The 15,444-nt window shown below is 39.2% G+C and overlaps 1 protein-coding gene across 2 annotated transcripts in view; it reads right to left on the minus strand.

Moving 5' to 3' along the window:
- Nucleotides 1-2,186: 2,186 nt before the first annotated feature.
- The window catches only part of slc18a2 (solute carrier family 18 member 2), a 147,162-nt gene continuing 133,904 nt past the window's right edge, over nt 2,187-15,444 (minus strand). For both annotated transcript variants that reach the window (XM_061911106.1, XM_061911107.1), the window contains 6 exons: nt 15,127-15,205; nt 12,437-12,488; nt 10,295-10,358; nt 10,111-10,230; nt 5,928-6,061; nt 2,187-2,407 (listed from right to left, as the gene is read on the minus strand). In XM_061911106.1, the coding sequence (XP_061767090.1) occupies nt 2,300-2,407; nt 5,928-6,061; nt 10,111-10,230; nt 10,295-10,358; nt 12,437-12,488; nt 15,127-15,205 (557 nt within the window). In that variant the 3' untranslated portion in view covers nt 2,187-2,299. The remainder of the gene's footprint in view (nt 2,408-5,927; nt 6,062-10,110; nt 10,231-10,294; nt 10,359-12,436; nt 12,489-15,126; nt 15,206-15,444) is intronic.

Genomic DNA, 15,444 nt, shown 5'->3' on the forward strand with positions numbered 1-15,444 from the left:
TACTTGTCCTGCAAGTCCCACCCCCCAGTAAAGCCATTGGCATATTTTCCAACCCACTCGATTTTTCTGGGAGACTCCCGAATTTCAGTAGCCCTCCCGAAAATCTCCCGGGGCAATCATTCTCCCAAATTTCTCCCGATTTCCACCCGGACAACAATATTGGGGGCCTGCCTTTGGCGTCCTCTACAACCTGTCGTGACGTCTGCTTTTCCTCCATTCAAACAGCGTGCCGGCCCAGTCACATAGTAAATGTGGCTTACATCTACAATTACGTAAATGCAAGGCATACTTGATCAACAGCCATACAGGTCACACTGAGGGTGGGCGTATAAACAACTTTAACACTGTTACAAATATGCGCCACACTATGAACCCACACCAAACAAGAATGACAAACACATTTTGGGAGAACATCCGCACTGTAACACAACATAAACACAACAGAACAAATACCCAGTAAACCTTGCAGCACTAACTCTTCCGGGACGCTACAATGTACCTACCACCAAACCCGTTCCCCAACCCATCCCATCTCCCGAATTCAGAGGTCTCAAGGTTGGCAAGTATGGCCATTGGATAGAACCCGTAGGCTTCTGGGACAACACTGACTTGCATGTGTTTGCCTTTTTACTTTATAAAACATTTTTGGAGATATATTTTGTTTGAAAAATTAAGAAATACTGGAAGCGTGTCACTTTTATAGAATATGTTTTTAATATTTGAAGATGATTGTACCTATGGGTGTTCTCATTCATCAGGTTATTGATATTCTCATTCAACTGAACAGTTGTCTTAGAAGACGTCAGTCCTCTCATCCGAGTAGTTTTCATCAGTTCGTGCTCATAGACTTACTTTGGACGGATCTCGTCTGAGCTATTGATTCCAAGGTCTTAACTATTTATCTCCTAACTGGAGGAGGGGCGTATGAGCAGGAAGGAATGCTTTTGTTAACCCTAACCAAACGTTAACCACAGAATCGAATCGTTCGTACACTAAATCAAATCGCATTGAATCATTCTGTTTACGTACATCCTTTTTGAATCCCATCGTTACCCATGTATCGATATCGCGAATTGAGTCCATCCCTCCATCCATTTTCTACCGCTTGTCTCAAGGTCGCAAGATGCGAATTGAATCGTCCATCATAAAGAGATTTACGTCCCTTCACACATCGTCCCCTACCTCGATGCTCACTGACTTTTCTGCTCCAGTCCTTTTGCTGGCTAACGCAACCTGCTAGCTGGATATCCATGACGACTATGAGCTGATGCAGCCAGCTTTCGGTGAGTTTTAAGATGAACTGATTCGGTTGCGACGAATAGTTCCATTCCGTCCATCTAGTGTAACATATGGATCTCACATTGGCCATGAATATATTTTGTTTGTCCAAGCATGGGTGGGATTAAAGTGAGTGTGAAGGAAAGTGTTGAAAAGAAGTGGATGATATTCATGGAAGAAAAACATCATGGTGGCTCGAAGGGTTGTTAGCGATGCTGTTCGAGAGGTTTCAGACCCCTAAATCGATAAGATGCAGTTGTGAATCGTTAAGTAAACCGATTGTAAACACATAAACCAATCAGTTGTGTTAGAAGGCATTTAGCCTCTCACCCGAGTAGCTTTCATCAGTTCATGCTCATAGACTTTGCTTGGGCAGATCTAGTATTATGTTCTTTTGTGGTGTAAAAAAGAATTGTGTCCAAAGAATCGAATCGTTCTGTTTTATAAATATATCATGGAGATACTTTTTTGTGTGGATTCTCATGTAACCCAGCTTTTATCCACACTAGTTACTTCATGAAACTACTGTTTGTTTGTAGAAACTTCCTTTGTACAGTTTTTCATACAAAAATTGTAGCGTGGATTGATATTTCAAGTTCATTTCAATGACGGACGTTGATTGACTGTTTTTAAAACAAGCTCACGGAGTCTATTCGACTTGTAAGCAAAGTTACCACTGAATATGCATAATTGCTGGACTTTAGTGACACCGTGTATTTGAACTAAAGCATGTTTTTCAGCACCTCTACTGTTGACAAAGAGATTTTTAAACCAGCTGTCTAATCAATAAGGCTGTCGGCTGCAAATTGCGCTTGCAAACACAGATCAACATCAACTTTGGTTTGTCCTGAAACAAGCTCTAATCGAACACTGAACGGAGACGACGTGATGCACGACATTCACACGGAAACATCTTAGCTGCTTTATTTTGTTGCTGTTTTTTCTGTGTTCCTAATTTTTATACAACAAAATAGATCATCTGAACCCTTGTTCAATGTTACCCTGCATGGCTGCCATCCTGCTAGTCGTAATCATCATCGTCTGGATCCATGTTGTCCCCTTGGTAGGAAGCTCCCTGCGTGGAATAGGACCTGGTCTTCATTGAACAGTTGGTGTCCATCAAAATTGCCTGAAAGACAGTTGAGGGAAAGTTTGCAGTCAGCCATCAAAACAAATTCATGTTCCAAGTAGAGATGTCCGATAATGGCTTTTTTTGTCTATATTCCGATATTGTCCAACTTTTAATTACCGATTCTGATATCAACCGATACCGATATATACAGTCGTGGAATTAACACATTATGCCTAATTTTGTTGTGATGCGCCGCTGGATGCATTAAACAATGTAAAAAGGTTTTCCAAAATAAATCAACTAAAGTTATGGAAAAAAAATGGCAACATGTCACTGCCATATTTATTATTGAAGTCACAAAGTGCATTATTTTTTTTTAACATGCCTCAAAACACCAGCTTGGAATTTGGAACATGCTCTCCCTGAGAGAGCATGAGGAGATTTAGGTATGCGGGGCTGGTGGGGTATTGTAGCGTCCTGGAAGAGTTAATGCTGCAAGGAGTTCTGGGTATTTGTTCTATTGTGTTTATGTTGTGTTACGGTGCGAGTGTTCTCCCGAAATGTGTTTGTCATTCTTGTTTTGCGTGGGTTCACAGCGTGGCGCATATTTGTTACAGTGTTAAAGTTGTTAATATGCTGACCAAGTATGCCTGGCATTCACTTATGTGTGTGAAAAACGTTAGATATTATGTGACTGTGCCGGCACGCAAAGGCAGTGCCTTTAAGGTTTATTGGCACTCTGGACTTCTCCCTATGTCTCCGTACACAGCGGCGTTTTAAAAAGTCATGAATTTTACTTTTCGAAACTGATCATTTTGAAACTGATACCGATAATTTCCGATATTGCATTTTAAAGCATTTATCGGCCAATTATATCGGCAGTCCAATATTATGGAACATCTCTTGTTCTAAGTAGTAATGCTCCGATTGTGGGATCGGATCCGGGAACAACGTTGGACACAATTACATTTCCATATTCCTTGTTACACATAAGCAATATCAACACCACCATGGCATAAAATAAATTGTTTCTTCCATGTATCCTTATCACTAGAAGAAAAAATTAATAACCCTTCTACACACACACAAACACACTAAGTAGAACGACACTGGAAGTAGGGCTGGGCGATATATCGATATACTCGATATATCGTGGGTTTGTCTCTGTGGGATATAGAAATTAACTATATCGTCTATACTTGTCAAGTGTGGGGCAAAAGCGTTGCTACAAAAAGTAGCATTACTGCTAATATGTAGCATCATTTGAAAAGTCACCTGCTAGAGAATGAAGAGTGCTTGAAACTCTGCATGTCAACATCTTCGTTCGGTGCCACACCAACAAAATGATGAGGCAACCATTACTACATCAAAAGCGTATGAAAAAAATAGTCAACAACAAAAGGAGATAACGTCCACTGGAACCTACCACATAGAGAAGAACATAGACTATTTGATTTCCTATTATGCAGCTCATTTTTATTTGACAGCTATTGAAATATCTTGGTGACATAATGCACAAAAGTGCACTTTACTTTTTTCAAACTATTGTAGTGTTGTTTTGTACAAAAAGTGCCCTTTAATTTAGTGTGGTTTTAATATGTGATCTTGGTGACACCATTAACAAAAGTGCACTTAAAGCTTGTTTTTAAAATGTCTGACAATCTTGCAATTTCTGTTTTGGAAATGACATGAATATTTGTGCCACTGCTTAAAGGCCTACTGAAACCCACTACTACCCACCACACAGTCTGATAGTTTATATATCAATGATGAAATATTAACATTGCAACACATGCCAATACAGCCTTTTTAGTTTACTAAATTACAATTTTAAATTTCCCGGGAGCTTCGTCTTCGAAACGTCATGTAATGATGACGTGTGCGCAAGACGTCACGGGTTTTTAGGAAGTATGAGCGCTGCACACACACACAGCTAAACGTCGTCTGATTAAACAGCATAATTACACAGTATTCTGGAGATCTGTGTTGCTGAATCTTTTGCAATTTGTTCAATTAATATTGGAGAAGTCACAGTAGAAAGATGGAGTTGGGAAGCTTTAGCCTTTAGCCACACAAACACATGGTGATTCCTTGTTTAAAATTCCTGGAGGTGAAAGTTTCCTATGGATCAGAACACGGTCAAGCCAACATGGATCCCGGCCACATGTCAACCAGCAGGTTTGGCTGAGAATATTGTGGTTAAAAAGTCAGTTCTTACCGGAGAAAAGCAGAGCTTGTGCCGTCCAAAGCTACCGTCGACTCCCCTGAGACACTGCGCGTCAAGACACCCGTGGAGACACCCTTCCGACTATCAGGTACTATTAAACTCACTAAAAAACTAGCAACACATTAGAAAGATAGGGATTTCCCAGAAATAACCTAGTAAATGTGTCTAAAAATATCGGAATCCGTCCCAACGCAATTGCGTTTTTTTTTCGTTTTTTTTTTTCTAGTCCATCGCTATCAATATCCTCAAACACGAATCTTTCATCCTTGCTCAAATTAATGGGGAAATTGTCGTTTTCTCGGTCCGAATAGCCCTTTTTGTTGGAGGCTCCCATTAAAAACAATGCCATCAAACATGTGACGTCATCATCTGCGACTTCCGGTAGAGGCAGGGCTTTTCTCTTAGCACTGAAAGTTACGTACTTTATCGTGGATGTTCTCTACTAAATCCTGAGCAAGGGAGGTGATGAGTCCCAATTTTATAGTCTTTAGTATGACTCGGCTGGGGTTTGTACTCACGACCTACCGATCTCAGGGCGGACACTCTAACCACTAGGCCTCTGAGAAGACATGTAGCGCCTCCACTATGGGGTCTTGGTTAACCCCTTTACTACTGTTACCCCAGGTGGCCCTTGGCAAAGGCCTAGTACCTGACTGCCCTCTAGCCAGGGATACGGTGAAGACCCCAACAGCGGGGCAGGTGAAAGACGGTATATTTAAGAACTACCATAACGGCTGGGTATAAAAACGGCTTCCCAAAAAATGCTCAGTCTTTCACAAAAAAGGATTGAGCGAGGTACACCCCTTTGTCCACAACTGCGTGAGCAAATAGTCAAACAGTTTAAGAACAACGTTTCTCAAAGTGCAATCGCAAGAAATTTAGGGATTTCCAGATCTACGGTCCATAATATCACCAAAGGGTTCAGAGAATCTGGAGAAATCACTCCACGTAAGTCGTCTTGGACTCCATGCCACTGGACCCTGACCTGATTCTGTCAAGGATCGTGTTGTGACTGTCTGTTCACCCCATTAAACAAAGTCACACACAAGCATTCTCCATAAAGGGATACACCCCTACCAGGAGGATTGTCATACTCGTTTGAGTGACCGCCAATGATGATTATTTTAACTAGGTATCAAAGTCATGTCATTTTCATTTGCGACGTCTGTTTACAATGCTTGCTAATTGGTGTGTATCTTGTTTCACTCAAAATTGCAAATTAATTTACAACCCTTTTTTGAAACGTCCCTTGAGCCAGTATAACCATTATGAGGATAATCTTCTGGAATCTGAAGTGTGTTTGTGAATGAAAATGCGGTTGATTTGTTTTCAGTGGGATTGAAATCTTACAATTTTCTCCTCCTGTCCGGGTGGGTTCCTGAGGCAGAGGCAGAGTGGAGCGTACAAGATATCCACTATTCCGATGATGGTCATCAGCCAGGGGAAGCCGATGCTCTGAGCAATGGCTCCCCCAATAGACGGACCTAAAAACAAGAGAATAACATAACAGCTGCTGTGTTTACTCGACATTGCTATACTAGGCTATCGTCTGTTGGGACTTAGCGAATGGAACAAACATGGAAAATGGTTGCTTATGAGAAACCAGTGTTAGTAGGGTTGTCAAAAGTATTGATACTTCCATACAAGGTCAATACCAAAACACATTGTTACCTGCTTTTTTCCACACTTGTCAGTACAAAATCTGTCAGAACCAAAGAAGGGCGCCTGCTGTTTTAAAAAAAGAATTCAGTGTGTCGTGACGGGTGCGGGTCGCAGCTTGCTACGGGGTTTGTTCTCCCGAAATGCAGACGGACCACTCCGGTCATGGCGGGCAGGTTGGAACATTAATTATTCCACAAAATATCAAAGTAGTACAAAAAACGGAAAACAACTCACTCGAAGCTAATGCTACTACAAACCCTGTTTCCATATGAGTTGGGAAATTCTGTTAGATGTAAATATAAATGGAATTCAATGATTTTCAAATCATTTTCAACCCATATTCAGTTGAATGCACTACAAAGACAAGATATTTGATGTTCAAACTGATAAACATTTTTTTGGTGTGCAAATAATCATTAACTTTAGAATTTGATACCAGCAACACGTGACAAATAAGTTGGGAAAGGTGGCAATAAATACTGATAAAGTTGAGGAATGCTCATCAAACACTTATTTGGAACATCCCACAGGTGTGCAGGCTAATTGGGAAAAGGTTGGTGCCATGATTGGGTCTAAAAACAGCTTCCCAAAAATTGCTCAGTCTTTCACCAAAAAGGATTGAGCGAGGCACACACCTTTGTCCACAACTGCGTGAGCAAATAGTCAAACAGTTTAAGAACGTTTCTCAAAGTGCAATCGCAAGAAATTTAGGGATTTCAGCATCTACGGTCCATAATATCATCAAAGGGTTCAGAGAATCTGGAAAAATCATTCCACGTAAGCGGCTTGGCCGGAAACCAACATTGAATGACCGTGACCCTCGATACCTCGGACGACATCAATCTCTAAAGGATATCACCACATGGGGTCAGGAACACTTGAGAAAACCACTGTCACTAAATACAGTTGGTTGCTACATCTGTAAGTGCAAGTTAAAGCTCTACTATGCAAAACGAAAGCCATTTATCAACAACATCCAGAAACGCCGCTGGCTTCTCTGGGCCGGAGATCATCTAAAATGGACTAATGCAAAGTGGAAAAGTGTTCTGTGGTCTAACGAGTCCACATTTCAAATTGTTTTTGGAAATATTCGACATGGTGTCATCCGGACCAAAGGGGAAGCGAACCATCCAGACTGTTATCGACGCAAAGTTCAAAAGCCAGCATCTGTGATGGTATGGGGGTGCATTAGTGCCCAAGGCATGGGTAACTTACACATTTTTGAAGGCACCATTATTGCTGAAAGGTACATACAAGTTTTGGAACAACATATGCTGCCATCTAAGCGCCGTCTTTTTCATGGACGCCCCTGCTTATTTCATCAAGACAATGCCAAGCCAAATTCAGCACGTGTTACAACAGCGTGGCTTCCTAAAAAAAGAGTGCGGGTACTTTCCTGGCCCGCCTGCAGTCCAGACCTGTCTCCCATGGAAAATGTGTGGCGCATTATGAGGCGTAAAATACGACAGCGGAGACCCCGGACTGTTGAACAACTGAAGCTCTACATAAAACAAGACTGGGAAAGAATTCCACTTTCAAAACTTCAACAATTAGTTTCCTCGGTTCCCAAAGGTTTATTGAGTGTTGTTAAAAGAAAAGGTGATGTAACACAGTGGTGAACATGCCCTTTCCCAACTACTTTGGCACGTGTTGCAGCCATGAAATTCTAAGTTATTTATTATTTGCAAAAAAAAAAAAGTTTATGAGTTTGAACATCAAATATCTTGTCTTTGTAGTGCATTCAACTGAATATGGGTTGAAAAAGATTTGCAAATCATTGTATTTCGTTTACATTTACATCTAACACAATTTCCCAGCTCATATGGAAACGGGGTTTGTATCTGTGATGCACGTTAGCCTCTAATTTGTTATATTTAGCGAGTAGAGTTACATATTAAAAGTGAAAGCACGTCTTCCATTTATTCACTAGTCAAATACAAGCGTTCACGGAAGTATTCATTGAACGATTGAAAGCAGAGATCCGCCACCATAAGCCTAGGGAGTGTGCATTTCTACAACGTGCAGAAAAACTCCAGAAGCTAGCAGCCCATAAGTTCTAAGAAAACACAGCTTTGAGGCATTCATTTGTCGTTTAGCAACACTTTGAACACCACTGCTTTAATTATTTCTCAGGAATGCAAAGTGTGGCCTCGGGGCCTTTTGCTGAACACAGCTCATTTATATTGTGAAAAATAAAATAAAAATAAAAAAAAAAGTAAAAATCAGAACAAACGGGCATAACGTAATGACAAAATGTTAAAATGTTGTCACTTATAACAAATACAAATACAAATATGTGTCTTTATTTTATGTTACATCTTTTTTCTTAGCCTATTTCATTACAAATGACATGATGATGTCACACTACTACCATATTGAAAGAATATTAACAACAATATTGTTTGTTTTATACACAGTACTTGATGGCTGCACACTACTGCTGTAATGTAAAACAGTTGATTATTGTTGTTTATGGGGATCTTTATAAGCACATTGTTGTTTGCTTTGATATCTTGGTAGGATGGGGGTCAGCAACCCGCGGTTCTAGAGCCACATGCGGCTCCTTAGCGGCGCCCTGGTGGCGCCATGGAGCTTTTTCAAAAATGTATGGAATTGGAAAAAAAAAATGGTGTGAAAAATATATTTTTTGTTGTAATATGATTTCTGTAGGAGGACAAACACGACACAAACCTTCCTAATTGCTAAAAAGCTCCACTGTTTAATAGGTTTGTCTTCATACTTCACTGATGATAGTATTTGGCGGGTGCCGATTTGTCCTACTAATATCAGCAACCCGTGAACTCACCGTTGTGTGGACTGTGACTCAACAGTTTGTTTACATGTACAGCTTTCTCTGACGCTGCCACAGAAAGACCTGTTTTATTCCACTCCTTTGTCTCATTTTGTCCACCAAACGTTGTATGCTGTGCGTGAATGCACAAAGGTGAGCTTTGTCTATGTTACGGACTTGTTAGAGTGCTAAGCAGGAATATTTGGTCACTCAATGACTGCAAGCTAATCAATGCTAACATGCTATTTAGGCTAACTGTCTGTACATATTGCATCATTATGCCTCGTTTGTACTATACTATAGTTGAGCTCATTTAATTTCCTTTACTTATGTCCTCTGTGTGTTTAACTTATATTTGCATGTCTCATGACACATATGTATGTAATATTGGCTGATAGTAGTTTTTGTGCCGTTTTGTTCCAGACCTCAGCAAACGTTATGCAGCTTCCAAGGATTGTAATTAATCCATTATAAGAAGGCAGCCTGTTGTGTCCTTAAAAGACAGTAATTTCCAGGAGTAATCTCACCCTCTAAAAAGTTTTACTAATGCTTTCCAATGTTGTAAAAATGTGTAGAATAAATATTACATTTCAACATTTCTGTCAATGAAGATTTGCGTCAGCCTGCGACACAGACATTTTTATAGTAGGTTAATATAGCTAATAAACCACTTACATCATGTGTTGCCATCATTATAACTCTTATATAAGGCTTTAAAATTTTTTGCGGCTCCAGACCGTTTACTTTTTTTGTTTTTGTGGTCCAAAATGGCTCTATTAATATTTTGGGTTGCCGACCCCTGTGGTAGGTTATAAAACTCTACTGTTCTATTTTGAATGTATGGTTGCTGCAATATAAATTCTGTACAAAAATACGATGAAGCACAGCGACCTTAACTACTTGACACTTTAAAACACTTTTCGATAAAGTAGTGAATTTAAAAGTACATACATTCAGTTTTTTAGGCACGGTATCGTCAAATAAGTATCGAGAATCATCGAGAATTCACAGGCGTTGCCCCCACGGAAGCTCCGCCACTGAGCACAAGACGGCAGGTCTTTGTGTGACTTTATTTCTTACCTAATGCAAATCCCATGCAGAACGCCACATCAGCAATGGCGTACACGCTTCCATAAACGGACACGTGCCGCAAGTCCACCAAGTATCCCATGATCGGCATCATCGAAGAGTCCACCATGCCTGAAACAGGGAGTCAACCCACAGTAGGGATAAGGATCTTATTTTGAAAAATGTACGTACTTACCGATTGCAAAACCAACCCCGAAGTTTGGAAGAATGAGACCATAAATACTTCTTGCAAATGGAACCTGCAATGGAGACAATAAAATGTTTCAGTGAAAATTACCAAAATGGTTAAAGCTAGAGGAGGGTTTGTTTCTACGAATGAGTTTCTTCTTTCAATAGGGTTTTAGGTAAATTGAGTTTTAGTGTTAAAATGGATGGAGGCACAGGAAGTGTCAATAATGAGACCACTACGCTGCTTAGGGAGCAGATAAGAGTCTGCTTCCAGCTTGGGACACAAAGGAAGAAAACATTTAAAAACAAAACCAAAGTGACGGTATTTCTTGGTGTAGGAGGCGACGCTCGACTATGTATTCTAACATCCATGCAATATTTCACTACAGGCATATATCTTTCTATTCGTACAATAAAAAAAAAAAGACTTTGAGTGCATTGTAACTATGAAAAATCAACATTGTAAAAATTACATTTCTGTCAAAATGTTGGGGTTAACTTACATTGTAAAATGTTAATTGTTCACTTCCATTATACGTAATTTACTGCAATTAATCATGATTAATCAAAATTGAAGTGTGATTATTTTGACTTAAAATAAGTCATCGTTTCACAACTCTAAACAAAACATGAAACATCGTAACATAAAACATTCTCACATAAAACGTAACATCAAACATTTTAACATAGAATCCTCTGACTTGAAACAAGAAGTAACATGAAACATAGTAACATCATAACGTAAAACGTTATAAAACAAAACATTGCAACACAAAGCATCGTAACACAAAGCGTAATAACAGGAAAAACATTTTGACATGAAACATTGTAAGGTGAAACAACATAAAAGGAAACATTGTAACAGAAAACAACAAAATTTCATCACAAAACAAAGTGTTGTAAGACAAAATGACGAAACTTGAAACATTACAACACAAAGCAACGTAACACGAAATGTTTGAACTCAGAGCGTCGTAACCGAAATGTTGTAACACGAAGCATTGTAACATAAAACATTCTTACATAAAACGTAACATCAAACATTTTAACATAGACTCCTGGGACTTGAAACAACTTGTAACATTGTAACAAGAAACGTTGTAACATGAAACATCGTAACATGAAACATCGTAAAGTAAAACGCCATAACACACAACATTGCAAGACAAAGCTTTAATCACAAAGTGTAATAACAGGGAAAACATTGTTCCATGAAACAATGTAAGGCAGTGGTCCCCAACAACCGGGCCCGATTGGTACCGGGCCGCAGAAGAATTTTTAATTAATTTTTATTTAAAAAAAAAAAATAATAATAATTTTATTCATTTTATTATTTTTTTATTAAATCAACATTAAAAACACAATATACACTTACAATTAGTGCACCAACCACAAAAACCTCACTTTTTCATGACAAAAACATATCGTTTCACTGCACGAGTCATAACATGAAACATCGGAACATAAAACGTCCTAACATGAAATGTGGTAACATGGAACATCATGTCATAAGAGAGCGTAACATGAAAGAACAGAAGAGGAAACATTGTAACATGAAACATCGTAACACAGAGCGTTGCGACCAGCTATGTCACAATTAACGAGGTAACTCATGTCATTAATCACCAAAAAATATTGCATTAATCATGAATACACTTAAAAGTAATCATGCACTTTATTTTGACCGCACAAGCTCTTTTACCTTAACTGCTATTCATTTAGTGATCAGATCAATACATGAATCAGTAAAAAAAAAAATGATTGAGGTGACTCTGACTGGTGTGCTCACAGCCTGAAAGAACTTTAGATAAAACTGTTACCAAATTTAGTGCAAATAAAATTGCATTTGTGTACAAATATTGGTATCTTTTCTTAAGCAAATTTTATTCTGCAAGCAAATAATCACGTGATTAATCACAATTGATCCGAATTTTCAAAATGTGATTAATCTGATCAATTAATCATTCGACAGCCATAGATGCCAAAGCATTAAAAGACAAATAACACAAATAATTGCAACACCAAACATGAGACGAAGCGTCGTAATACAAAGCATCACAATGCAACGCGCCATGACACAAAACAATGTAATAGGAAACATTGCAACACAAAACGTACAGGACCCGCTGAGGAAATGCACTATACTTACCCCGATTACACAGATCCCAACCATCACCATTCCAATGACAGCACAAAGCCATCTGTTAGGGATGAAATAAACAAACAACAAGGGAACTAAAGCATTGTCTGTTAGTAACAAACACATTTTGATACGTCGCTCTTTAAAAAAAAAACATGCATCATTAAGTGAAGACATGACAGAAGGGTCCTCGTTAAAGAACGAAATCAACTGAACCATTAATATTTGTTGGTATAGAAACAGAAGGCAGGACAACACTACTCTAAAACTAAAATAAAACTAGTCATGGTGCAACAAATGCAGCATTTTCAATGAAAATATGACAATGATCAGCTAGAGTTTCATGGGGATTGCAGCATTGTTAAATAAATGGAATATCAAATGCACAATCTTTATTCCAAATGTCAGTATTAACTGTCACTGAGGAGGGATGCACAAACCAAATCATGTATGACAAGGACCTTAGAGGGGAACATTATCACCAGACCTATGTGAGCGTCAATATATACCTTGATGTTGCAGAAAAAAGACCATGTTTTTTTAACCGATTTTCGAACTCTAAAAGGGTGAATTTGGCAATTTCAATGCCTTTCAATTGTTCGCTATCAGAGCAATGACCTTTCACCCGTGACGTTACAATGGGAATCAATCCGCCATTTTCTCAAACACATTACACACACAAGTCAAATCAGCTCTGTTATTTTCCGTTTTTTCGACTGTTTTCCGTACCTTGGAGACGTCATGCCTCGTCGGTGTGTTGTCGGAGGGTGTAACAACACAATCAGGGACGGATTCAAGTTGACTTACATGGAGTTTGCATCGATTAGCACGGCATGCTAATCGATGCTAACATGCTATTTAGGCTAGCTGTATGTACATATTGCATCGTTTTGCCTCATTTGTAGAATTTAATGGCTGCAATACGTGCCAAAGTAATTGGGAAAGGGCATGTTCACCACTGTGTTGTATCACTTTTTCCTTTAACAACACTCAATAAACGTTTGGGAACTGAGGAAACTAATTGTTGAAGCTTTGAAAGTGGAATTCTTTCCCATTCTTGTTTTATGTAGAGCTTCAGTCGTTCAACAGTCCGGGGTCTCCGCTGTCGTATTTTACTCTTAATAATGCGCCACACATTTTCGATGGGAGACAGGTCTGGACTGCAGGCTGGCCAGGAAAGTAGCAGAACTCTTTTTTTTTTTTTTTACGAAGCCACGCTGTTGTAACACATGCTGAATGTGGGTTGGCATTGTCTTACTGAAATAAGCAGGGGCGTCCATGAAAAAGACAGCGCTTAGATGGCAGCATATGTTGTTCTAAAACCTGTACGTACCTTTCAGCATTAATGGTGCCATCATAGATGTGTAAGTTACCCATGCCTTGGGCACTAATGCACCCCCATACCATCACAGATGCTGGCTTTTGAACTTTGCGTCGATAACAGTCTGGATGGTTCCCTTCCCCTTTAGTCCGGATGACATGATGTTGAACATTTCCAAAAACAATTAGAAATGTGGACTCGTCAGACCACAGAACACTTTTACACTTTGCATCAGTCCATCTTAGATGATCTCGGGGCCCAGAGAAGCCGGCGGCATTTCTGGATGTTGTTGATAAATGGCTTTTGCTTTGCATAGTAGAGCCTTAACTCGCACTTACAGATGTAGCGACGAACTGTATTTAGTGACAGTGGTTTTCTGAAGTGTTCCTGAGCCCATGTGGTGATATCCTTTAGAGATTGATGTCGGTTTTTGATACAGTGCCGTCCGAGGGATCGAAGGTCACGGTTAATCAATGTTGGTTTCCGGCCATGCCGCTTACGTGAAGTGATTTCTCCAGATTCTCTGAACCTTTTGATGATATTATGGACCGTAGATGTTGAAATCCCTAAATTTCTTGCAATTGCACTTTGAGAAACGTTGTTCTTAAACTGTTCGATTATCTGCTCACGCAGTTGTGGACAAAGGGGTGTACCTTGCCCCGTCCTTTCTTGTGAAAGACTGAGCATTTTTTGGGAAGCTGTTTTTATACCCAATCATGGCACCACCTGTTCCCAATTAGCCTGAAAACCTGTGGGATGTTCCAAATAAGTGTTTGATGAGCATTCCCCAACTTTATCAGTATTTATTGCCACCTTTCTTAACTTCTTTTTAACGTGTTGCTGACATCAAATTCCAAAGTTCATGATCATTTGCAAAAAAAAAAAAAGTTTATCAGTTTGAACATCAAATATGTTGTCTTTGTAGCATATTCAACTGATTATGGCTTGATAATGATTTGCAAATCATTGTATTTCTTTTATATTTACATCTAACACAATTTCCCAACTCATATGGAAACGGGGTTTGTAATACATAATTAAAATGGATACACACACATTATTGTGGCTTATTGTCACCTAAAGAGAAGAGTATTAGGATTTGTTGTACACTGCACTGGCAACAAAATGTAACTAATAAAGTAACTTGTAATGTAACTTAGTTACTTTTAAACTACAGTCATCATTAAAGCGACTAAGTTATTCTTAAAGGAGTAATCAGTCACAGTAATTGGATATTTTTTTCAAAGTAGCTGTGGCCCTGCTGCTCGCAAACATTAAAAACAGTAAAATCTAATTTTGAAAAGCGGAAACAGATACCGCATCCACCCGAGGGACCAAAGGAGCGACTGAGAACAGATAAAGGCTATTTCCCTCCTACCTCCCAATCTTGTGCGCCAGTGTTCCAAAGATGTAGGTTCCAATAAGGTAGGAGATGGATGCTGGTAAGAACGCCACTCCTGCAAACACACACACATGCACACAACACACAGAGAATAACCAGGAGGTATAAAAGACTGAAGGTGTTGATGATAAGCAGATTCTATCAGGGTTTCATCATTGAGCTCCTGTACATCTTACATTGGCTCTAATGAAGACTTGTGACACCCTAATATCCTGTTCATCCTTTTATCTGACCGAGACTTCATATACTGCAGACTAAAGAAGCAAAGCAATAAAAAAAAGACAAACATACAAC

This window comes from Nerophis ophidion, linkage group LG09 (assembly GCF_033978795.1).
Source record: "Nerophis ophidion isolate RoL-2023_Sa linkage group LG09, RoL_Noph_v1.0, whole genome shotgun sequence".
Lineage (NCBI taxonomy): Eukaryota > Metazoa > Chordata > Actinopteri > Syngnathiformes > Syngnathidae > Nerophis > Nerophis ophidion.